Source organism: Rhamphochromis longiceps, linkage group LG9, assembly GCF_057381845.1.
Source record: "Rhamphochromis longiceps isolate RC_006_pf linkage group LG9, R_longiceps_female_GT1.1, whole genome shotgun sequence".
In the NCBI taxonomy this organism is placed as follows: Eukaryota; Metazoa; Chordata; class Actinopteri; order Cichliformes; family Cichlidae; genus Rhamphochromis; species Rhamphochromis longiceps.
The window spans coordinates 35,562,304-35,589,311 of NC_140565.1; the positions used below are offsets into that span (position 1 = coordinate 35,562,304).

A 27,008-nucleotide genomic window follows, 5' to 3' on the forward strand; every position below is an offset into this window, starting at 1 on the left:
GCAGCCTCTCAGCCAATCCCCATGGATGACCGAGCGTCTCCCAGTCTGCCTCACACACACACACACACACACACACACACACACACAGCTTGTTCAGGTATCTTAGTGAGGACCTTCATTGACACAATGCTTTCCCTGACCCCTGAATAACCTAATTGTAACCCTGACACTAAAACCACATTTTGAGCCTCAAACATTCCTTCAAACTTGTGGGGACCGTGAGTGTGTCCTCACAAGGGACTGTTGGTTCTCACTAGTAGAATGCAGATTTTGGTCCTCACAAAGATAGCTAGACAGGAACACACACACACACACGTGTTCACACATTCTGAAGACGGGGACGTGTTGTTGCTGCTCTCGCTCATCGTCAGCAATTGGTTAAACAAGTTGTTTGTACCTGTGATTTTTAGCTGCTACCTGAGGCTAACTGGCGCTGACAGGTGGAGCACCTCCCTCTAAGTATTACCGCTAACAGGCGTGCTAACAGGCGTGCTAACAGCCGTGCTAACAGGCGTGCTAACAGCCGTGCTAACAGCGAGTATCTGGATGTAGAATTTACAGTAAAAAACACAACACCAGGGCTGAAGTGTGTTTGAAGGCCAGCAGGGGGCGATAGACTTCCAGCCCTGCAGAAGTTTATGGGTGAAGTTTGGCTCTGACGTCTGTAAAAGGTCCTGATGGGTTTGTGGGTGAGTCGATAGACCGGTTTCACCGTCACATCTTCCCCGCCCCATCACATCCAGTTTGTGTTGCCAAGATGGCGCTGAGGAATCGCACGTCGCTGTCACGGTAGAAGTCAGATGGTCAGAAGTACTGAGCCACCGCCATGCTGCGCCTGCAGGAGCTGCTCAGCTGCTGGTTTGTGTGCTGATGTTGGTGCCAGAGGGGGTTTGATTCACTGTGTGGCCCCGCCCCTTACCTTACGCGGTGGTTGAGTCGCTGTGGTTTTCTTATTATTATGGTTAGTTTGTGAGTTAGGCTAACATTTAGTCGCAGAGGAACGTGCTTCATGGTTAAAACACCTTAAATAGGAACATTTGTAGGGTCACATGACCTTCAGTCTTCTTGTTTAGTGTGAATCAGAAACTTTCCAGCAAACGTCACTAAACTGAGTGAGCAGAAACGCAGAGAAAGTTCTTTGCTGGCTTTTCTTGCCGTTCTGCTTCTTTCTCAGGTCATTTTCACGGCTTGATGTCCACTCCAGAGCATCTCTTTATTTCCTCGCTGACTCGTCTGCTTGGTTGTTATCGAGTTAGACCGCTCTGCAGCCAGGCTCTGTGCTGACTGCACGCTTTGTTTGCTGCTCGGATCCTTCACGCCTGCTGCAAATCAGAAATGATGAATTACAAAGGCTGCACGCTGACGTGTCGCAGCGCCGTGAGGCCGCAGCCTCGTTCGCGTGCTCCGTGTGGCGCCCGTCACGTATGTTACCCTGTCGTGTATTTACCGCTCACATGTCAGCCGGCCACGGTGTTCACTCCTCACCTCAGAGTTCAGAGAACATTTGATTGAGGACCCGCTCACCACCACCTCTCCCAGGCGAGGCATTCCAGGGCAGAAGCTGAAGACATTACTTCCTGTTTCGCTTTGGATCGACTCAGTGACGTCTGCTTAGACTGCTGCCTCTTTGACCCAAACTTCCAGATGGATGGATGCAGGGATGGAGGGATGGATGGATGAACAGGTGATGTAAGGTTGGATGGTTGTAGTGCAACCAGCTCCTGGAGTAAAGCTGTGAGGTGGAGTCATGGAGGTAAAATGAGCCGACGACACGTTCGAGGTTGCAGGAAAGAAGCTGAGCTGTGACAGAAGCTTGTAGAGCTCCATCTACCCGCCTCCACGTGGAGCTCGCTCTGCACACGGAGTAAGACCTCCACCTTTGTTCACCCACAGTTATTAACCGTGTTGATGTGTTTCACGCTTCAGAGTGAACTTTATTTACTTGAGTGGTGAAGGCTTGGAGGTCTGAGCACCTGAACAGGTAGAACTGAGGCCCGTTAGACACGTCACAACTTCCAAAAATGTACATTTATGGTTTTCTGGAGGTTCACACCAACGCCCGTCTCTCTCTGTGTAGTGTTTCATCCTCTGTGAGATTAAAGGCTGCAGCCAGTTTTCACACATCCACAAACGCCGGCGTCAGCACAGCGTTCTGCAGGAAACGGCGACAGCTTTGACATACAGCGTACGCATCAGCGCGCTCCGATTGGCTGGGCGGACCCGGAGCGCAGAGTGTTTTATGTTCCCATTTCACTACAGCGTGCGTGTGTGTGTGCGTGTGCGTGTGTCCTCTGCATCCGCCCACACTGACTCACAGATTAAGTGCATCAGAGCAGGAATGCTCCTGTTGCAGTACTTCAGGCTTCTGGAAGAATCCATCCCGGCTCCTGGTGGAGGAGCCTGTGTGCTTCATCCAGGCTGGCCCCTCCCCTGTGCACACATCCGTACAGTGTGTTATATAAGAGGCGGAGCGGGTGGGGGCACAAACATCTTGCCTCGGCTGACAATGAATAATAAGCTGAGTCCCTTTAAAGCATCGCGCCTCGTGTTCATTATTCATTCTCTGATAGTCAGACCGAAGGAGAAAACAACAGGTAAATGCAAACAGTCAAATACCTTTCATAACAACCCCGGGCTACATGTGCTCCCACCCCTCATTACCATACCCAGCGTGCAACAGGAAGCAGTAACCCCGTCACATGCCCGTGGCAGGTTTAAAAGTCGCCCAGCTGGTAGCGTGCCGTCAGTGCTCAAACACCTGCAGCCAGGTGTGTCCCTGAGAGGCTTCCTCTGCTCGAGGGTGGAGGTAGAGCTGGAGCCCCTCATGTGAAATATTCCAACAACAACGGGCGACGTTAGCGTGGCTTTGGCCAGCGAATGAAGAACGCTGCAGACTGAAGTGTGACTGGTTTAGAGGGCCATCCACACAACCAGAGCATGAAACCTGTGGAAGAGGCTTTATTTCCTGTCAGGTTTGGGCACCGCCCCCCGGCTCTCAGGGTCAGGTTTGACACTAAAGCTGTTAGTTGTGGTGAAAATGTGCCGTACTGGCCTCACTGAGGCTGCGACCCGGAGCCCCTCCTGCAGTTTGAACAAACAACACTGCCTCGCAGCTCGGGGACGAGCTGAAGCTCCACCTTCTGCTCACGGGGATGAGTTTAGACGTGAATGTTGCAGTTTGAGCATCGCCCTGTAACGGGTCAGAGCGAGGTGTCGCTCTGGCTCCGCCTCTCCTCTCCTGCTGACCCGGTGACCTCGCTCCTCCTTCGTTACGTGCCGCTCACCGAAGCAGCTCAGTGAGGTTGAAGCGAGCGGCTCTGCAGCCGGGCTTCGAGCCGCGCTCGTCCCTCATCGCCACTCCGCTCGCTGTCTGTTTATTTTTTGTTGTTTGTGTTTATATTCATGTGTGGGCGTACAGTGTGGATTCATCTGCCGCATGTGGGCGTACTTCTGTGACTCTGCAGCGCTGATTGTGTGCATACGCTCAAAAACTGGAGTTTGTTCTTAATTGTCTTTGTGTGCGTGTGTGTGTGTGTGCATGCCTGTGTGTGTGTGTGTTTGGGCCTTTGTAAGTTAGTTAGGGAGTAAAGATGATGGATTGCAGCTGCAGAGCCGCCTCTGTCTGTGCAGAGAAACTAAAGCAGTGTTGAATGCGAGTGCAGCAGCTGAATGCAAGCATTCAGGAGGTGAGGGGTGCTTAGCATGAACAGGGCCTTCATGTGACCTCAGCATTTTCTACTGTAACCAACAGAGAGTGAACATTTCAGGCATCACACTTCCTTTGCGTTGTGATTGGCTGGACGTCGTCACAGTAACACTGCAGCTGGTTGGAGCTCATGTTGCTACAAACGGTCGATCAGAGGCTCGGCTCTGAGTCGGGCCCCACAGACACAAACATGTTTACAGCTCTGCAGGTCAATCGTCTGAATCGTATTAAGGCCTAAAGTTTGCATTATTAGGGGCGTGGCCTCTGTGACTGACAGGTGCATGGGTACACAGGTGGCTGTAGCTGCTAGCTTCACCTGAACTGTTGGAGCCTTTTGGAGCTTTTTTAATGACATCATGTGACCAATAATATGGCTGCTGTGAGGTTACTATAGAAACAGATCGTTCAGGAAGTCTTGGTGACTGTAAATGGAAGATGGCGCCGTCCCAAATATTTGAAGGTTTGTCTTCATGCTCGCTCAGAAATACTTTTCTAGTTATTTTACTTTGAGTTTACTTTCTTCGTTTTGGCTCCATCGAAGAAATCAGTTTGTCTCCTGGAGCAGGAAGGCGACAGGTGAAGGTTCTTGAGTATTTATACATCCTGATGGACGTCCACCATGGTTTCAGGCGACACCAGTGATTCTGTTGTATGTTAATGTTAAACTGAAATCAGCCGATGTGAGGCTCGTGTGACGGGTTTGCTGCTCTGCAGTCACCAGAACAGCGTCTGAAACGCCACCACACACCAGGCGGATTCAGGAGAGGAAGCAGTGAGGCCAAACACACACGTCACAGCTAGTAACACGATTCAGTCACACTGACGGGTGTGTCATAGATGGATGCAGCGCCATCTTTGATGTGTGTGATTTACACACAGTTATAGAAATATGGAAGTAGTAATTCTCTGCTTGTAGGACTTGTTAATGTTGTGGCCTCACTCTGTCATCGTGTGTGTGTGTGAGAGTGTGTGTGTGTGTGTGAGAGAGTGTGTGTGTGAGAGAGTGTGTGTGAGCGGCGGCCTCAGAAGAGCCATTTCGCAACGATTGCTGCTGCTTAATGTCACCGCAGTGTCATGCCGCCTTCGGCCATTTTGGCTCAATTGAGATTAAATGCCACAGCGAGCGGTGAGTTATACCTGCCAGGTCTTGGTGGGGGTGTTGTGGTGGTGGGGGGGGGGGGCTTCCGGGGACCATTACGGCTCTTGGGGGTCGGACAGAATCTCAATGAGCCCGTTCTCGCCGTTTAACAAACACGCGGAGGACTTATCTCAGCGTTCGATGGACGTGGGGGTTCAGTCGCCTCTCCGGTCTGCTCGTATTCAGCTGCAGGCAGATTGAAATCCCTCTCTGGGACGGCCGTGCTAATATTTAAACAGCTCTACGACCATGGAGGCATAAAAGCCCTGCCGACCCTCCAGCTGCTGTGACACATCTGCATCCAGAGCATCGCAGCTGAGGCCACAGACTGTATATCAACGATGGACTGAGCCTGCAGTCTTTGCAGTGACCAGCAGGGGGCGAGCTCTTTAGTGTGACTGATTGAAAGCTTACAGAGACGTCACATGACTTATGGCTGACACAGACATGTGTTTTAACTGAAACATGAATAAATGTGAGCTGAACTGAGCACGCCCCCACCTGGCAGGGATGCAGTTTAGGTTTAAAGGGTTATAATTGGACCCTTTTATAATACTAATACTAATAATACTAAGTGCAATAATCCTTTCTGTCATCGTTGTATTTTTACTCAGTTGTATATAGTATTTGTATTTGTATTCTATTTTTATCTTATTGTATATTTATTTTATTTTATTCTACTGTATATAGTATATTATTTTATTCTATTCTGTACAGTTGTGTACTGTATTTATTCTTATTGTATTCTAATTTTTGCCTCATAACTTTTGCACTGTCCACTTCCTGCTGTGACAAAACAAATTTCCCACGTGTGGGACTAATAAAGGTTATCTTATCTTATCTTATCTTTTACCTCGATTATGTTTGTTTAATAATAACCTGAACACAAAATTGTGCAGATCTGAGATCTTCCATGCAAACATGCAGGTGAGATTAGAGTGGGTAGGTGGAGGCTGTCCTGCCCTGTGGCAGCTGGAATAGGCTCCAACCCCCCGATGACCCTGAATTATGGATGTGTGGAAGCGGGTGGAGGTCGTAGGAGCCGGGCTGGAACTGTTTGATAGAACGATACGGGGGAGACGGGTCGCGTTTAACCCTGACAGCCTGAATTTTGTCAGGTTTAAAGACTTCCAGGAACATGTAGGAAGCTTTACTTTCAGAAAGAGGAAGCTCATTTTAAAGACACTTGTGTTTATAGAAGAAGAAACCTGCCACTGACTTTAATAAAGAGACATTTTGACCTGTTGGTGCAGCTTCTCTGCAGGAATCCCAATAAAAGCGCAGTAAGTCCTGAACTCGTAGTTTCTGCAGTTTAAATCGTTCTGTGGAGAGATCGATGGAGTAACTGTACGTTTTATGGCGAGCAGCTGCTGTTTGCTGTGCGATATTCGCCACGAGACATCTGGTCTCCTCTGAAGATTAACCACGTCGGCCGAATTATCTCCGGCCTGAACACACGTGAACATTTCTGCTTCGGCTCGAATCTTCAGTCACATCTAGATCTGTTCTAGAGATTTATCTCCCACCTGAGTTCATATCCCGTTTCCTCCAATCTGAGGCTTTCATACTGCCTGAAACGGTATTAAACTGGATTATTTCCTCTCGGCTGCCTTATTGTAGGCATGTTTGCATGTGTGTGATTTATGTGGTCAGTGGTTATGGATTTTCTTCAGGGGGAAGCAAGCAAACAAATTATTTTCTTGTTAGTTTAATTGATTTTGGTTTTACGGCCCCTTTATTATTGTCCCTGTTAAACTTGTGCTAAATGTGGCTGTTAGCAGGTCCAGTTTACACAAAGACACCATCACAGTCCGGCTTTTTCCCCACCGATGTGGTCCTGGTCATTTTTTAAGAGGAGTTTTATTCACTCAAACATCCTGAAAACGTTTGTTATCAAATAGGCTAACAGGCTGGTGTTATTTTTGGCTAACTCTGTCCTATCAGAATATGACAAACAAAGTCGTCACTCTGGCTGACGAACTTCAGAAAGTCCAACCCACAAAGTGCTACGTGGGTTTCTAGAGATCACAGCGTGAGGGTTTGGTTACCAGTGAAGATGTTGGACCTTAGATGGTGAGTGAGGTAACAAAGACTCGTCGCCTGAACTCTTTGTGGATCGTGTTAAAACGCCGTTGTGGCGGGCACGGTCTGTGATGCCGTGCAGGGACGGTGGACGCACCTACACAGCATCTGCAGTCATGCGCAGCAATCTTAAATACTGTAATGGGCCCTGTGTTTGCTAAAGTGAAGTGCGTGCTGAAAAGCTTGAAAATGTCATCGGGTCTGCCGTGGTCATTTACATTTGTCACGTTCGAGCCAAGGCTGAGCACAGCCGCTTTGGCTTTGGTCCACCTCGTGACCATTTAGCTCCTGCCAAAACTTTACCTGCTGCTCTGTTTCCAGCACAGCAGTCCAGTACAGATCACTGTAGATGCAGAGCAGCCACCCGCGTGCTCTACCTTCCTGTCATCGTGAGGTATTTACTTGGAGCAAGCACCCTTCCTCACAGAGGCTCCAGAGTTTCCTGCCAGAGAACTCTGAGGTCGCTGAAAAAGACACGCTCCTCAGCATTGGTCTACTTTGTGCCAAGCACCGCCCACAGCTCACACTTATACACGGGCTTGATTGCATATAACGTTATCCTGCTGTAACCACCATGTTAGCCTTTTCCAAAACATGAAGATGAACCACACGGAGGCGGATGCTCAGACTCACGACCCTCCAGAAGACCTGTGAAGGTAGAGAGCTGATCTCAGCCGGGTCGAACGGCGTCTTCTGAATTCAAGGTTCAATCAGCACTCTGGAGTAAACAGGGAGGCTGAGCAGAGTCTCCGGCTTCTTGGAAGTCAGCATGTTAATCCAGTAAGATCACATGTGAGCCCCACACCCAGGTGTGCTGTGAGAGTTTCATGACAGCTGGATGAGCTCCAGCCGCACGAGAGCCAGAAATGGATGAAATGTGACCGAAACCAACTCGGCTAAAAGTCCTCAAACTGGTTCTAAGACTCAAAGAAAGCTTTTATTTCTAGTTGTGAGCAGATTTATGGGCATTTATTCACAATAGAAATCAGACAAAGTCACGCTGCATCTAAAGATGAGGATATCGCATGTATGTCTTCACTGAGCAGCCACTCGAGGAGGACAGGATGCAAAGTGTTTGGAACCAAGTGTGTCGACAGAAGCAGGAACGTGTTGGATTCGTGTATCTGAGGATTTTCAGGAAGTTTCATATGCATGAAAATCTCTGCTCGGTTTCAGGTTTGTGGGGATACCAGTGATCAGAGTTTATGAACAACATCCAGCATCTGTGCTGCTGTTCCCTCCAGAGTCAGCCATGTTAGAGATGAGGTTTTAAATAACTTCAAGCAGGACCAGTGAAGTGTTTCCCGATGCAGGAGATCAGTCCTGCGCTCCCCTCAGAGCTCTTTCTGACGCACTGACGGGGGACCAGAGATTTTGGGAAAGCCTGAGCCAGACAGTAGCTGAACTGAAAAGTAGGGCAACACCCTGCGTGAAAGCCTGCGTCACCTCCTCCTCCTCTTCACCTCGCTATCCCCCCGTTTCCTCTCTTGCTCTTCCTCCACATTTTGATCGGTGAAAATCCGCGGCCTTCCTCCCTCCATCCCAGAGAAATCCCACACCTTTATTGCTTCTTTACACCCGGCTGCCCCCACAGGTCCTGATAGCTTTACCTAGCTTTAGACACACACACACACACACACACACACACACACACACACACACACACACACACACACACACACACACACACACACACTGCAGAGCAAACTCTATTAAAAAGGGGAGGGAGTAGCTCAGGTGGATGAAAGCAGACAGGTTTTCCTCGCTCTCCTCTTCCTCCTCCTCCTCTTTCTCAGCCTCAGCGAACATCACACAGACGCTGTAGAGGAGGCAGGTCTGCAAATCTACAAAGGAGACCTCTTAATTAGAGCTGGAGCTGCAGTTTATGTGCTGAATTATGCATTTATCACAGCTGAGAGGGGACTCGAGCCTTTCACACGCTGCATCGTGTGTCTGTTAGTGAGAGCTGGGCATCATTTCCTCATGCACAGCACCGTCACTACCATTGCATGTCACAGTGAAATAACCAGAAAGTGTCACTTTAAACGATGGAGTTTAATATATTGGACCGTAAATGTGAGATATAGACTGATGGGCGTATCCATAGTGACCTGGTGATGTCACCTACAAGACTGGGGCGCCACATTTTGAGGCTGTTAAAGGTGATGCTTGAGTGCTGCATCACTGAAAACGGGTTTTTGTTTCTTTACGGCGGCCACATCAGCCTGCTCAGAGCGGCTGGGGAGGACAGGAAGTCGAACACTAGACCAGCACAGAGAATCCTGTCACTTCAAAATAAAAGACCCAGTGAAGAGACGCTGGAGCGATTTAAAGACGAGGATGAAGAAAAGTCGACGACACGTCAAAGCCTCGGAGTATTTCAGGTTGTTTCTGGGAGATCAACTACGCTTACGTCACGCACACAAAGCGGCGTAGAGCTTGGTCCGAATGTACTCGAGATGCACAACAAAGTCCTGATGAGCTTCTCCTGCAAACAGGAGCTGAAAAGTCTTTATTTCAGTCGCTCTGAAGAAGTGACGAATGCAAAGATAAAAGTGAAATCCAGCCTCAGAGAGAGCTGAACGGTGTCTCATCTCTTTGGTCCTCACATCATCGGCAGCCCCACAACTCCCCCAAAAACAGAGAGAGAGCTGAAGTATTGATTTCTGAGCAGCGAGGCCCTCAAAGACTCAAACCCTCGCTCCCCTCTGAAGCCGCCAACACGCAGCTGGGCAGCTTTAACAAAATAAAAAGGCGAATCACACATGAAGCCTCCGGGATCCTTAAAAACACGCTGGGCAGGATCGGCCTGAACACTCGACCGGGCTCGGGCTGTTTCAATCATGTGTGGTTTTAATCTTCTGCTACAGTAAAATAATCAATAATCATGTAAATCTGTTGGTGTTCAGCAACATTCGCCATGAATCTTAGCTGCTGGCAGCCATCACACCAGCCTGAATGCTGACCGGTATTAAAGATTAGGATCTCCCAGTTTGGGCGATGGGAAGGTGGAGCGTGAGGTGGGCTGGTGGGATGGTACTGCAGACGAAGCTTTGTTTTTACCCCGCCACACCGTCCTTTACAGGTCCGACTGTAGCGGCTTCATCAGGGCGCTGCTGTGTGAGCCAGAGTTACAGGAAGTACAGAGTGAAGTACTTCCTGTAACAACCAGCAGGAGCCCAGAGATGGAAGGGATTCTGGAGCGTCTCAGGTTTTGTCTGTAGACGGTTCCTCCACACTCGTCCCATCCATCCATCCATCCATCCATCATCTGCTTATCCGAGGCCGGGTCGCAGGGGCAGCAGCCCAAGCAGAGAAGCCCACCCCTCCCTCTCCCCAGCCACCTCCTCCAGCTTATCCGGGGGAATACCAAGGCGTTCCCAGGCCAGCCGAGAGATATAATCTCTCCAGCGTGTCCTGGGTCTTCCCCGGGGCCTCCTCCCGGTGGGACATGCCTGGAACACCTCACCCAGGAGGCGCCCAGGGGGCATCCTTGTGCCCAAACCACCTCAGCTGGCTCCTTTCGATGTGGAGCAGTAGCGGCTCTACTCTGAGCCCCTCCCGGATGGCCGAACTTCTCACCCTATCTCTAAGGGAGAGGCCAGCCACCCTTCGGAGGAAGCTCATTTCTGCCGCTTGTATCTGCGATCTCGTTCTTTCGGTCACTACCCACAGCTCGTGGCCATAGGTGAGGGTAGGGACGCAGATCGACCAGTTGAGAGCTTCGCTTTTACGCTCAGCTCCCTCTTCACCACAACAGCAGCGTCCGCATACTTCCAACAAGTCATCATCATTTTCATCAAACCGCCGAACCCAGATGGTCAGAACTCGATTGGTTAAAAAATGTTAATTATGTAATTCTGAATTTTAAATATGACTTCCACTGTTACACCGCCTCCCACCCTGTAACGGTGTGTGTAAACAGGAACTTTTTAAAGTGGGCGTGTTTCTGTGACGATGTGGTTGATGCTGCTGGTCCGGCCTCTAAGCATGAATCATTTCTGTAGCTGCTTTGCCGTGTTAGATGTTCGTAGATATGTTTCTCATCACGTTTCGTCCCTGAACGCTGCAGAGAGACTGCACATCGCTTTAGCACCTCCCCCTCATCCTCCTCTTGTTGGGATATTTTCTGGTACTTTCTTTTGTTTGTTTGCTTTCTTCTATTCTTGGAAATCTGGAGCTGATGCAATGATGATATTCCATCGTCCTCCTCAACACACACACACACACACACACACACACACACACACACACACACACACACACACACACACACGCACGCGCACACACACACGCTGCATGATGAAATTCATTGACTGGAGAAGGCAATGTGATGTGAGGACAACAGTGAGCAACGAGAGGAGGAAGAGGAGGAATGCAGGGAGACGATGGGAAGAATGAGGGAGGAGGAAGAGTTGTGTTTGTGCTGATGTTGGAGGTGATGGCTGCACGTGTTCGTCAGTTTGTCCTTAATGACACATTAATAGCACGCCCGCCGAGCTTCATCCTCTGGTCGAACTCTTGAACCCGAAGGCTGCGGCGCCATGTTGGGTTGGAGAAGCAGCTCATGAGCAGCTCGGAGCAGTGACGGAGGAATGACCATGAGTCATGCAGAACCAGGCAGGTTCTGCAGGGCTTTCTTCCTGTTCAAAGGGAGCTTTTCCTTCCCGCTGTCACCGAGTGCTTGCTCATTGGTGCAGGGTGATTAGCTCACAGTATCAAACCCCTGTTGTTGTGATTTGGTGGTCTGTAAATCAAACTGAGGTCAGAGTCAAACTCTACTTCAGTGTTTGTTTCATTTGTGCTTCCTGGGTTTCCTTCAGTGCTGAAGACGAAAGGCTGGGATTGGTCGGGCACCGGCTTGTAGCTCGTCACGCAGAAGTCTTGCCAGCTGTAGTTGCTTGGAGGTTAAATGTAGTGTCTGCAAAGAAAATATTAGTGAAGGTGTTCGCCACCTGGGGGCGGAGTCTTAGCAGAAGGTGTCACCTGTACAAACTGCAGTACAGGCCTCAGACACTAATGAGCCTGCAGCGCTTAACAAACCATTGAGTTTGATGTCAGATGAACACTTTGACAGTCACAGTAATGGTGTATAATGATGATGATGATGATGATGATGATGATAATAGTAATAGTAATAATAATAATAATAATAATAGTAGTAGTAGTAGTAGTAGTAGTAGCAGCAGCAGCAATAATAATAATAGTAGCAGTAGTAGTAGTAGTAGCAATAATAATAATAGTAGCAGTAGTAGTAGCAATAATAATAATAGTAGCAGTAGTAGTAGCAATAATAATAATAGTAGTAGTCGTAGTAGTAGTAGTAGTAATAATAATAGTAGTAGTAGTAATAATAATAATAATAATAATAATAATAGTAGTAGCAATAATAGTAGTAGTAGTAGTAGTAGCAATAGTAGTAGTAGTAGTAGTAGTAGTAGTAGTAGTAGTAGCAGCAGCAGCAGCAATAATAATAATAGCAATAATGGTGAAGCAGCTGTAAGAACGAGGTTATGTGTTCGCTCATGTCTGAACGAAGCTTTTTTTCCTCACTTTCTGTTGATAGATTTCATTTTTTGACTCTTTTTAAACACTTTAATTTACAATTAATATCTTTAATGTTGTGACTGTGAATAAGAGGAAAGGGTGAGCTGTGGCAGACCTGCCCAGGGTCAGCGGGTCGTCTTTAAACGAGGTGTTTAGGTGCAGGTTTAACTCAAACACGAGCTCATTCTTTCACACACTCGGGCTCCAGTTTGGTGGTTTGTGATGTCAGCCGGTGTAAACTGATGCAAGCCTACATTTCTTCCTGCTGGTGCTGCTTCACATTAAAAGCTCTGCTCAGCAGGAGGCTTTTATTGTGATAAAGCTTTGTTTGTTTTCTCCAGGTGTAAGAAATCCTGCTCTCTCCAGGATCCCGCTGACGTTTGGGACAATTAAACCCTAAAAACATGGCGCTGTGGCTGCCGGTGGAGGTTTGCTCGCGTGCTCGGCCTCTCCGGCGTTGGTGTGAAGTGCTCTGTCGTTTCATAACCTCTCGCTGGAGGACTCGCCTCGTCTGCTTATTGAGACTCGTCAGTTTTGTTTCTCGAGTGTTTCCTTCATTTGTCTCCTCTTCAGCAGCTTTCCACCCAGCACATCGATCTGTGTGGGCGTGTGTGTGTGTGCGCATGCGTGTGTGTGTGTGTGTATGTGTGTGCGTGCGTGTGCGCATGCGTGTGCGCATGCGTGTGCGCATGCGTGTGTGTGTGTTCGTGTGTTTGTGTGCGTGTGCGTGTCCTCTGCAGCAGTTAATGACAGAAGCCGAGCCCGCTGACACTAATGATCGGCTGTTGTTCCCCGTGTGTGAACATCACAGCCGCGGTGCTGATGATGGACACAGACGCAGGTTTCTGGGAGGTTGACTGCACGCTTAAACATGATTGGTCCACATGTGCAATTACAACAAACACTCTGTTTTCTTATTGAACAGCATTTTTTCATGCAGTTTCTGCAAGTTTGATAAACAAGAATATCTTTAACACTTAATTAAACTAAAAAAGTTTTTACAGCTATTGCTATTGGTTCCTCGCACTAAAGCCTACATTTTAGCTCCGCCTCCTTGGGCAGTCTGTTACTACAGTGACCTCACAGCAGCCATGTTATTGGTCACATGATGTCATTAAAAAGGCTCCTACAGCACAAACACGTCCAGAGGTCCAGTTCAGGTGAAGCTAGCAGACAGCTAGCAGCTACAACCACCTGTGTCACCATCCACCTGTCAGTCACAGAGGCCACGCCCCTAATAATGCTAACTTTAATCCTTTGAGCACCAAAACGTGATCACGGTTTTGTTTCCGTGTAAATCTTTCAGGATATAATTCTGCTTGTTTGAAGTGGGGTTTTACCTGTGGGTGTTAACTACAGGCCACGCCCCCAGGCTGACCTGCCAGACACACCTGACATAATCATAACAGGATAACTGGACTGTTTTCTGGCAGGGACGTGAATCTGTTATTCTCCACCAGACTCCATTCAAAAAAACATGAATTTAATCTCAGCCTCTTTGATGTGCTGCTGCCGGTTTCTTTGTTAGCGGGTTAGTCTGATGTAAACAAAGCAGCAGCTCCCGCTTTGTCTCCATAAATCAAACTTTTCAAACTTGGACTGAGAGTCAGTTTTGATTGGAGGACAGAGAAGGTGCGATTAATGAGGCTTCATGATATCAGCGTGTATACATGTAATTGTGTGTTTACAGTAATCGGTGTAGGGTAATGGCCCGGCCCGAGCCTGCCTTGTTAGCGAGCTGCTGCGCTGGAAGCTGTGAGGCTTCCTGCTGGGAAATCAGACTTTGGCCAAATAAGTGAAAGTTTTTAGGTTTCAGTCCAGATTCTGTCAGACGTGTCGAGATGTCGCTCAAACGGACGAATGAACAGGCGTTTGTATCCTCCCCGGATCTGATGAACAGAGGAGGAGGAGCAGGAACAATGGAGGCGTAACGACACTCGCAATTTAATACCAGCTCCTCTTCCTCCTCCTCCCGCTTTCATCTCCTCTGCTTCTCTGTGTCGTTTGGGTGTGACGGACTGAAACAGGAGATCGCAGCACAGACCGAGGGAACTCCACACACACACACACACACACACACACACACACACACACACACACACACACACACACACACAGACACACTCGCGCACTAATTAGAGAGCGAGACAAAGATGAAGGCAAACTGAAACATCCTGCTGTGTGTGTGTGTGTGTGTGTGTGTGTGTGTGTGTGTGTGTGAGGCCTTTACGCCACTGCTTAATCCTGTGTCGTGTAATTCGTCCTTTATCTTTTCCGTCATTTCTTGATGGCGGATCTTGAACGGTGACGACTAATTGGTTGCAAATGTGCTGAGTGGGCGGGGCTTCTTGTATTATTACAGCCACTTAACAAGATGATATGCCAGCGTTTGTTAAAGCTGGTGGGCGGAGCCTAGAGTAAAGGGGATTTCCAAGGTCACCCACACAGTGACAGTAAATGAGAAGTGTAAACGAAGACGTCCCATTGGTCTGTTTTCAAGATGTCTGGCGCTCAAAACTCGCAGGATGAGCTGTGTGTGTGTGTGTGTGTGTGTGTGTGTGTGTGTGTGTGTGTGTGTGTGTGTGTCTTCAGAGGTGCAGTATCAGTGTCTGGGGGTGTACCGTCATGGCAGCCTGTTTTCACACAGCATCGCTGAGCCACTCGGCGTCTTTGATTTCTTATAAAATATCAAATTGAATAGAATCAAAGTGCATCATTTTGGCCAATTTCACCTGTAATTTTACTTTTGTTGGGCTGTAAAGTTAGCGATGGTTTTAGAAATCGTTTTTATTATTTTTCTGTGTTTTGGGGAGAATGACGAGCAGCATTTCTGCACCTGAAAGATGACCGCAGTTCCTCTATGGTCCACTAGAGGCTCCAGCAGTGAGTCAGTCCCCATAGACTTCCATGTTAAAGCGAGGCGCTGCAGTCCAGCCCGTGATCGAGCAGCTCAGAGAGCTTCCTTCAGCAGTGATGTTCTCAGTCTCTGTCATCACTGTGGACAGACTACGTTGCTTCAGCTCGTTGAGCTTTGCAGCATTGGTTCATGCACAGCTCTCTGAGCTCTGCACAGCAGCTCCATTCTCTCCTCCTTCAGCCGTTCTGTTGCAGATCTGCTCCTGTGCTCGGATCCCAGTCCTGCTGACTGGTCTGAGCTTCAGCTGTGGGACACACGTGATGGTATACAGAGGAGCTCATGGTCCACTCATCATCGTGCTCACTGCTGTGTGAGCTGTTTGGTCTCGTCTGTTCCAGCAGTCTTGTGCTTTTTTCAGATGCAGCTCTGCAAACTTGAGCCACGCTGCCATGACCTTTAACCTTTAACATGCTGACCGAGGCCTGATCTGACCTCACTGTGAATTTGCTGCAACATCCACACAGACGGAGTGGACGTAGCTGTGTGTGCATTAAGAAGCAGCGTCTGATGTGAGTGATGTGGGCGGGTTCAGTAAGCCTGCAGGCGTAAACGTGCACATACGGCCTGTGATGATCACGCGACACGTCACATCATTCACAGGTGATATCGAGGATATCCATCCGCCCCGAGCAGACGGCACAAAAGAGTTAAAAATTGATGTTTTGTGTCGATGCAGGCGGACCCCACCTCCACAGTGTTTGGGTGAGAAAGTGATTCATTCCTCTGACAAATTAATTTTCTTCTTTTATTCCCAACTTTATAAAAAAGGACTTAAAACAAGGGGGGGTTCAGGGAAAACGGCCTGCGGCGCTCCTAAACACTCATGAATGCTTAACGAGGACGTGGAGACTGTGGCACTGTGGGAAACGAACACGGGACGTTTCACCAGCACGCCGTCGCTCGCATCTCGCACACAGAGCAGCGAGTTACGGCGGCAGGATGGAGAAGAAAAGACTGAAACAGACGGGGAACAAAACAAGAGGATCTGACAGTGCAGACACACACTCACTCACACTCACACACACACACACACACACGGTCAGCAGAAGGGAAATTAAGGGAGGCAGGGAGGGACAAATGAGGGCGACAGGGGTTAAAGGGAAGAATCACAGTGGAGGAATGTGATTGGCTGGATCGGCACAAAACAAAGCTGCAGGTTGTTTCAGATTCAGAGCCGCCGACCTTCGAAACACTGCCCCACCGTGCTGGTGTGTCCTTGAGCAAGGCGCTGAAGCCCCGCCCGCAGTGATCAGAGACGGCGTGCAGGAGATTTAAAGCTTTGGTTGAGCGAGCCTCCGAGCTCCTGCCGGCTCAAAACATGGACACAGCGTCCAGGCCTGAGAGAGACGCTGAAGGAGCGCCTCATTTAAAAAGTCCAGCAGGGGGCGACACCTCTGGCTGTAATACAAGTGGAAACTGCTCTTTTCTTCCCCTCGCTCATCACCCAGCCTTTAAAACGCCAACATTAAACCTCATCTCGAGTGTCCACCGCAGGACTTCGCTGTGAGACGCTCGTCTCAAAGTTTTCAGGGTTTTTTTGGATAGATTCTAAAAATAAAACGAGCTTTAATCCACATCAGGTCCACGCTGGTCTACACGGACACATAACAAACTGGTACCAACCCCAACCGAGACCAGCTCACACCTCCATCTTCATCTCTAAACCATCAACAGTCAGCTGGTCGAAGCTAAACTCCCAACAGCCAAAAACCCACAGATACAAAGGTTCATACGAAGGTTTTTGGAGGCTGAGGACAGGACCAGGATGTGGCTGCTGTCAGGACAAGAAACCGACTTTTTAAACAGCGTGACGTTACGAAGGAGCCATTCAGAGGCAGATATCTGATGATAAAAGCCAATCAGACGAAGAGGGGACACAGGTCTGTGACAGTGAGCTCGAATCTCAGAGGAAATGTCACAGCAACAGTTCAACATCATGATCTCACGACTCATGTTTCTCTTTATTTTATCAGGTGCTTCTTTATATATTTATCACATCTTTGTGTCAAAGTAAAAGTGCTCTTCGTTGTTGATGTGAACTCAACAGAAGAAAGGATAAATGATAAAACCAACCTCCTGCAGGATGGACGTGACTGAGGGCCGGGCGTGTCTCTCTGCTGGCCCCTCCATGTTTAGTGTGCAGTGCCGGTTTTGCCTCTGAGCCAGGGGATGGCGTGCGTTTAGTCCGGGAAGTTTTCCTTTACTGGACGCTTATCCTTGGCCTTGGGTGTGTCCGTGAGCTGGATGGGTACACGGATGCGCGGCCTCAGTTTTATGGACGACTGAGTTGATGTTGCACGGCTCCCGGAACGAGCTCCTCGCCTTCTGCTATTCCACACATCTGAGTTTTGTTGTCTTTGTGTCGTTCTTGTTCAGGAGACCTCGCACTGCACCCTGCAGGGAACAGCTGTGATTGGCTCGTGCAGGCGTGTGGTCAGGCCCTGATTTAGTTAGCGCTTCATTTGCTTTTGCATTCTGTTGGTGGAGTGGGAAATGCGCGAATCCAAAATCCCGATCGAGATTAAATTGGTGTTAATGGTGCGGCCCCAGTCTGCATGCAGCCTGCTTACAGCTGCCACACGGATAATCTGCATGTTTGTAACGTGCACTGAGGAACCGGCCAGCTCAGCCTGGCTTCCTCTGGAGAAATAACAGGTTTTAAAAGGAAAGTGCTGAACAGAGTAAACTGTATGTGTTTTGGTTCTGAGCTTCAGGCGATGAAGTTTATGTAAACTGATAAACCTCCTGAAAGAGCCCAGCGAGAGAGAGCGCCACAGAGAGGGAGGAGTGAAAGCAGATGAAAGTTTGAACTTGATGGAAGACGCTCCCGTTAATTGTCTCGAGCTCCTTCTTCTCTCTTTCAGTCTTCGTTCGTCTGATCTAAACGCCTTCGTCTTCGGCGTGTCGTGTGGAAGCGGTGACGGACTGGCTTCACCTCTCCGTACATGATGCACCTGAAGTTTACATCATCTGATGCAAAAGATTTCACACAGTAATGAACCCTAACGTCTTTGTTTCTGTGGCAACCGTGCGGCCAGAAAAAAACTCGCCTGCCACGCAGATATTTGTGCGTGCGTGTTTTGAATATCGGCGCGTGTAAATAGCGGTGAAGTGCTTATATTTCTTTACATCATCTGACATTTGAAAGTAGGAGAAGATGAACTCGCTCAACCGAACTTTGTATGCAATCCGTCAGGATGGAAATGTGGTGATCTCCGTCAGGCTGTGGTTACATAAAGGACTGCGAGGTTCAGTAATCACATGACCCTGGATGAACAGCTTAAAACAAAAGACAATAATTAAAGGGAAAAAATCTCTGTGTGTATTCAAACCAAGCTGGAACCTCCAGTGAGCACAGACGTGGATCAGTCCCCACAGACTTTGGGTTAACTGAAGGAGATTATCTGACAACCACAGTCAGATCAGGGGAGAAAGCCTCGCCCCTCAGGGTTCCTGGGGTCTCCTTTACAGACAGGGTGAGGACCTCGGCCATTCAGACTAAAGGTGGTTCGAGTAAAGATGAGATGCCTCCATGACACCTCCTGGGTTTGGTGCTTCAGTCACGCTGTACCAAGAAGAGTCCCGGGCACAGTGGAGACATCATCTTTAAAGAGGAGTTTATTCAGCTTACCAATCAAACTGTTAGCTGATAACTTGCTCTGCACCTTTTCCTCACCTGCTGGTGAGGTTTGAAAGGGCAGGTGGTTCGCTGTGGCTTCATCCATGTTTGATATAAAGTCTGTGGTCTTTGAGGTCAAAGGGCACCAGGACTACATATCCAGACATTGGCTAGTGTCATCAGCAGTGTCCCTGCTGTGGTTCATTGGTTACTTTCTTAGGCTAAAACTGTACATGTGATAAAATGAACATGTTGAACACTAAAAATAAGCTCTAGGAAACTTGAATGAGCTTCAGCAGAGACTGCAGCAGCCTGATCGGGGAGATTGGTGGTTTGGCCGTGGCTCTGTTTTCTTTCCTCCCGCGGCGTGACTTTCAGGACTAAATGTTTATCCGAGGCGCTGATGTTCAGAGAGTTAAATGTGTTTTTGCTGCCTGCTGCTCTGCTCTCGTCTCCTGACAAATGGAAAGTCTGAAACAGCATGGAGCGCTCCTTATGCTCAGTTTATTATCTACCTGAACACCTCTCATCCTCCGGCTTCCCTCGCTCTCCATCTCTTCCTCTCCGGCACTCGGAAGCCTCCGTGAATTTCAGTTTGACAGCGTCGTGACGTCCGAGGCCCTCTGTCTTTTCATCTCTCTTCCCCTGTTTTCTCTCCCTCACAGGAGAAAACCTCATTTTCTGTGTCTGAGCTGCTCTGCTGGCCACCTCCAGGTTTCCCTCCGTCGCTTCATCTCTTTCCTCCCACTTTCAGCGGCTCTTTAACTTCGATTTTTGCTGTCTCCTGCTGTTCAGGGCAGCATTTCTTTTTTAACCGCACACCACTGTGGAGGATTTTAACCGAGATTAGCAGCTATTTCCACAGTTTCACCATCCGCCCACCATCCAGGGATACAGCATAGTACAAGATCCCAAATTATTTTTGGGTGTTGTTAATGCAAACATGCCCAGCCCACTTACCATGGTAGGACGGCAGCTGGTGTCTGTAAAGGCAGAAGGAAACCACACATACTTGCTGTCGAGATCCCGTGTCCGAGATCACGATTGATTGAGAAGTCTATTTTTGGTAACCGAACTATAAAGTTAAACAGCAAACATGAGGAAGACTCGGTTCTGTTTTCAGAGTGTTGATCCCAGTAAAGGAGTTTTTGGATGTGCCTCACACACCATCTGTCTGCTGTTTAATATCACCCCAAACAACAGCCTCCTAAATGAAAATCATTTTCTGTAGAAAAAGGTATAATGTTTATGAATGGTGGATTAACTGCAGGCTTCTCGTGGCTGTTTATTGTATATTTTAGGATAAAACCACAGGTTGTTTGACGTTTATTGGCTTTAACCTTCATAAATCAGACAGACATTTTTTTATCTCAGTGTTAGTTTTGCAACCAGCACATGGCTCTGTAGTGTGGTGGATTACACATTCGCTGAGCAAGCTCGTTCAATTCAAGGCAAGGACACAAATCCCCTCTATAGTTTGTGTCACGAAGGGCATTCGGTATAAAACTCCTGTAAACGCCAATATGCACATCTACCTGCTACAGCGACCACCACATAGACACCAACAGATTAGCCCGAAGTACCTTTGTTAGTTTTGCAACCAGCAGATTGAAAGTAATGCCAGGGTTATACTAGATGCCAACTTTAAAACAGCAACCTGCAAGACTTCTCTGCTAGGTTCAGACTCTGAAGAGTTCTCGGTTAATTTTAGACCCTGAAGAGCTTTCGGTTAATTTTAGACTGTGAAGAGTTTTCGGTTAATTTTAGACTGTGAAGAGTTCTCGGTTAATTTTAGACTCTGAAGAGTTCTCGGTTAATTTGAGACTCTGAAGAGTTCTCGGTTAATTTGAGACTCTGAAGAGTTTTCGGTTAATTTGAGACTCTGAAGAGTTCTCGGTTAATTTTAGACTCTGAAGAGTTCTCGGTTAATTTTAGACTCTGAAGAGTTCTCGGTTAATTTGAGACTCTGAAGAGTTTTCGGTTAATTTGAGACTCTGAAGAGTTCTTGGTTAATTTTAGACCCTGAAGAGCTTTCGGTTAATTTTAGACTGTGAAGAGTTTTCGGTTAATTTTAGACTCTGAAGAGTTTTCGGTTAATTTGAGACTCTGAAGAGTTCTTGGTTAATTTGAGACTCTGAAGAGCTTTCGGTTAATTTTAGACCCTGAAGAGCTTTCGGTTAATTTTAGACTGTGAAGAGTTTTCAGTTAATTTTAGACTCTGAAGAGTTCTCAGTTAATTTGAGACTCTGAAGAGTTCTCGGTTAATTTGAGACTCTGAAGAGTTTTCGGTTAATTTGAGACTCTGAAGAGTTCTTGGTTAATTTGAGACTCTGAAGAGTTCTTGGTTAATTTGAGACTCTGAAGAGTTCTCGGTTAATTTGAGACTCTGAAGAGTTCTCGGTTAATTTTAGACTCTGAAGAGTTCTCGGTTAATTTTAGACTCTGAAGAGTTCTCGGTTAATTTGAGACTCTGAAGAGTTCTCGGTTAATTTGAGACTCTGAAGAGTTTTTGGTTAATTTTAGACCCTGAAGAGCTTTCGGTTAATTTTAGACTGTGAAGAGTTTTCGGTTAATTTGAGACTCTGAAGAGTTCTTGGTTAATTTGAGACCCTGAAGAGCTTTCGGTTAATTTGAGACTCTGAAGAGTTCTCGGTTAATTTGAGACTCTGAAGAGTTCTCGGTTAATTTGAGACTCTGAAGAGTTCTCGGTTAATTTTAGACTCTGAAGAGTTTTCGGTTAATTTTAGACTCTGAAGAGTTTTCGGTTAATTTTAGACTCTGAAGAGTTCTCGGTTAATTTGAGACTGTGAAGAGTTTTCGGTTAATTTGAGACTCTGAAGAGTTCTCGGTTTGGTTTAGGTTTCAAAGACTTTTCTTAGGTTTTTGGTTTTGTTAGTTAATTGGTTTGTTTTTGATTTGTTTTGTTAGGATAAGATGGGTTTTGGGTTCATCTTGTCTCATTTTGACAGTCTAACAGTTTTGTAGCAGGGCCTTCGCTGATTGTCGCCTTGCTGATTGTTACATGATGACAGGAGCCCCTGGGCTCTAAAACACATCTATTTAAATGATAGCTGGTACCATCTCAGTCAGCTCTTTAACAGAACAACATATATTTTATTTAGTTTTACTGAATGATGTTTGTCGGTGCGTTTGAGATTTCTCACTCTGAGCCTTTTTCGTTGAATACGAATGAGAGAGATTTGTTGCACATTTGTCCCTGTGCAGCTTTGATGGTTAACTGCACCTTTCATAGACCGTTATGAATATGGATGTGGTTCCATTTGACTTGACGAGGCTCGATTAAGTTTAGAGCACATGTCTGGATTGCAGAGACGCTGTCAGAGCAGCAGCTGTGATATTTCAGACTTGGCATAAGGAGGCTCTTCATTCAGTCCTCCTCAGTCTGCCGTGCGAGCTGGATCGAGTGCAGCAGTGTGATGTTAATCTTACACCTCCTGCCTGGTGGGAGTGGGACTGAAGGTCAGCCAGTCACGACTCAGCAGGGAGAGAGGAGTGCGTGCTCATGGTTTCCATACAGCTCCCACTTGTTCTGTGTGAGCGGGTTTGAAGCTGAGCCGATGGATTTGAAGGTATATGAGGAAGGCTAAGTTTAGCTTCCCATTATAACTCTCATCACTGTGATTGTCTTTATGTAGGAGAGAGCTCTCAGGAGGCTTCGGCGTGCCAAGCCTCGCTGCATATGTTTTACAGAATCCTCATATCTTTCTAAATGAATGATAATGAAAACTCGAGTTCAGTTTTATTTAAATGTGGTGCTTCACAGTGAGACAAAGGCCCTGAAGCATCAGAGACAGAACCCCGATGATCAGACGAGCCTCGTTAACAGGAGTAGACCTCCAACAGAACCGAGCTCAGGGAGGGGCGGCCTTCCACTGAGGCCGCTGTGGCAGGTCAGGGGGGAAGACGAGGAGCTTATCATAGTGGACAGATATCATAGATATCGGAGCTGGAGCTGTGGTTCGAACAGCACCAAGTCCGGGAACAGGAAGAGGAAACATACAAAAGTGCAGCCGTGCACACCTCTGGGAACCAAGCTGAGCTCCTTGGTAGTTAAAGGTGCAGGTGTGAGCGGTCCTGATTACAGCGGGACCCTTACATCAGTGTCTGACAACGGAAACACTTTCATGTCCTTAGGAAATATATTAAATACATCTCAGTGACTCATTCACTCTCAGGCTTCGCTGTCAGGCCGAGGATACTGTAATCTGGAGCAGCAACAGATCGAACCATCAACCTCCCAGAGAACGTTGGGATTGGAGGAGATGATGGGTCTGAACAGGCCAATCACAGGCGCTGTGGTCTGCATCGCTGTGATGTGTAGTTACATTTCTCTGAACAGTTTAGTTTCACGCAGAAGCTGAAATGTTCTGCTCGTGAAACACTTCCTGTTACAGACAGAGCGCCGCGGCACATCGTGTCATAACATCTCAGGATGACGGTTAAGGGCAGATTAACGCTGGTTAAGAGCAGATTAACGCTGGTTAAGAGCAGATTAACGCTGGTTAACGGCAGATTAACGCTGGTTAACGGCAGATTAACGTTGGTTAAGAGCAGATTAACGCTGGTTAACGGCAGATTAACGCTGGTTAACGGCAGATTAACAGTGGTGTGTAACTCTGATCTCTGAAATGTTGAAAAGTCGAGACCCAGAGTTACTGTAGTGTTCCTAATAAAGTGGCAATCAGCCATAAATGTCATTTCTGATGTGAGGTTAAGATCAGTGGAGGTGTGGCCTGATGGCCTTTCCCTCACCAGCAGCCTCTGAACTCAATCGTGAACCTGTTTGACTCGGAGCCTGAATTTCCCAGCATGCTCTGCTTTCATGAACCCTGCAGTTTGAACTGGGAGACAACGGTGAAGCATTACTGGGTTTACTGGTGTTTATTTGGAGCTGCTCTCCTTCTACTATTCATGAAGTGACGGCAGCTGGAGTAGAGAGACGGATGTGAGCAGATGTGAAACGCAGGAGAGCGAGCGGCTCAGACACGACGAGAGCGAGCAAGGCCGTCCCTTTGTTCGAGCTCAGCCGCAACAATTTACATGAGAGCCAAGCCTCCTCGCAGCCGATTGGCTCACAGAGCCTCCCGCCTCATCTCGCCTCACCACCACCACCACACTACCCTCCCTCCCTCCTACACCACGCTTCAGCCAATCAGGACCTCACACACTCTGACCGGGCGAGCGAGGGGCTCCTCTGATGGAGAGAAAGTAAAAGAGGTTTTTTTTTATTTGTGGTGTATGCGAGGGGGGGGGGGGGGCTAATAGATGAGCTGGAAGGAGGTGCAGGGGACAGTTGTCTGTGGAGTGATTGTGCCCCCTGGTGGTGCTGCAGAGAAATAACCACACACATAAACGATCCCATCACGGGAACGTCGTTGATCCTGTAAGCTTTAAACACGAGACGACGATCCATGAGCTCTTTAATCAATCAATCAATTAATCAATCAGCAGCACCTTCACAGATGGCAGACACAACATGTCCTGATAATCAATTTAAAGTCAGTCAGAAGGTGAAACATCAAAGTTTCACATCAGTTTTAATTAAAATCTTAAGTGATCAGTATTATAGATTATATAATTAATCTATAAATAGATCATTTATAAAATATAAACTAAATAAAATGAAACCATGTAAATGAAGAAATGACTTAAAGAATAAAAACCTGAAAGAAAGAATAATGTGGAATAAACTGAGTGATTCTAACATTCAAACAAAGTGAATCAGAGAAATATTTTTGTCGTTTCATAAATCTGCAGCCCGTCTTTCCTGCGCTGCACTCGCTCTTCAGTGCACGGGGAGTGTGTGTGAGCTCGGTGACTGCGACAGGTCACGGCGCTGATCAAATGCAAACCGTTACAGCGTTCAGCGCGTTCTGCACTCAGCCTCACTGCGGTCCAGCTGTTGCTCAGGATCTGCTGTCCTCGAGCGTCCAGTGAACTCAGCGTTCAGGCGGAGGCAGCGAGAACGTCCGAGTGTTCTGGGCCACGCTGTGCCGCTCCGCCGTGCTTCAGATAAACACAAAATCAATCATGAGCTGTGCCTCCAACACACACACACACACACACACACACACACACACGCTGCATTTGTACAGACAGTCCAGCTGTCCACACTCTATAATTGGCTCTTCTATTTGATAACAGAGTTCAGCTCAGCACTGTTGACATAACACAGCAATGAGGCTCTCTGGGCATGAGACACACACACACACACACACAGACACACACACACACACAGACACACACACAGACACACACACACACAGACAGACACACACACAGACACACACACACAGACACATACACACAGACACACACACAGACACACACACACACACAGACACACACAGACACAGACACACACACACACAGACACACACAGACACACACAGACACAGACACACACACACAGACACAGACACACAGACACACACACACACACACACAGACACACACACACACAGACAGACACACACAGACACACACAGACACAGACACACACACACACACACACAGACACACACACACAGACACACACACACAGACACACATACAGACACATACACACAGACACACACACAGACACACACACACAGACACACACAGACACAGACACACACAGACAGACACACACAGACACACACAGACACAGACACACACACACAGACACAGACACACAGACACACACACACAGACACACACAGACACACACACACAGACACATACACACAGACACACACACAGACACACACACACACACACACACAGACACACACACACACAGACAGACACACACAGACACACACAGACACAGACACACACACACAGACACAGACACACAGACACACAGACACACACACACAGACACACACAGACACACACAGACACACACACACAGACACAGACACACAGACACACACACACACACACACAGACACACACACACACAGACAGACACACACAGACACACACAGACACAGACACACACACACACACACAGACACAGACACACAGACGCACAGACGCACACACACACACACAGACACACACACACACAGACACAGACACACGCACAGACACACACACACACAGACACAGACACACGCACAGACACACACACACACAGACACACACGCACAGACACACACACGCGCACACACACAGGCGCACACACACAGACACACACACACACAGACAGACACACACACACACACACACACACACAGACACACACAGACACACACACACACAGACACACAGGCTCGCAGAGCTCGGTCTGTGGGTCTGACCCTGAGGGGATATTTCCACGTCTGCGTCGATGATTCAGACGAGGTTAATAACCATTAACAAGTTAAAATCCTTTGATGTTTGTGTGTGCGCAGGTCTCCATAGGGAAGATGTACGAGGCCCAGAAGACTGTGGTCGATTAACAGGAGGCGGAGTCAGACAGAATTGACATCAGCGAGCAGATCACTGCCCCGACCTCCAAAAGCAAGAACGCCCAGCAGCTCCTCGTCTGGATTTAAACTCTTTAATGTCACTGTGAACGGGTGGGAGAGGGGAGATGCATTATGGGAGATGTAGGAGGGTAGAGGTGGAGTTTAGTGCTTGAGTTTTGTTTTCTGGGACACACCAATCAGAACGTTTGATGAGTCACGGGTCAGCGATGATGCGTTCACTGAGAAACTGAAACATTGGTAAATAAATTCACTTTAATCAGAGTTGGAGCAGATTTTCAGTTTAAAAGCCTCCAGATGAAATAAAGATGAATGAAGCGTTCGAGTGTTTGAGTCTGAATCACTGTGTGCACTGACGCTCAGCAGGTTGCTGGTTCTATGCCAGCTGTCGCAGGTGAGAGGCGGTACACCTGGACAGGTCGTCCTGCATGTCTGCAGGCTGCAGCAGGGAGGACATGCTCCACACAGAGAGGCCTCCACCTGCTGGGAGGTGATGGTGCTAACCTCTGCACCATCGCACC

General features: G+C 47.8%; 1 protein-coding gene across 1 annotated transcript in view; it reads left to right on the plus strand.

The window, feature by feature from the left end:
* lyrm4b (LYR motif containing 4) overlaps nucleotides 1–26,809 on the plus strand; it is a 42,090-nt gene extending 15,281 nt beyond the window's left edge. Inside the window, exon 3 of the mRNA XM_085417717.1 lies at nucleotides 26,413–26,809. Within this exon, the coding sequence (XP_085273843.1) occupies nucleotides 26,413–26,460 (48 nt within the window). The 3' untranslated portion in view covers nucleotides 26,461–26,809. The remainder of the gene's footprint in view (nucleotides 1–26,412) is intronic.
* The last annotated feature ends 199 nt before the right edge of the window (nucleotides 26,810–27,008 follow it).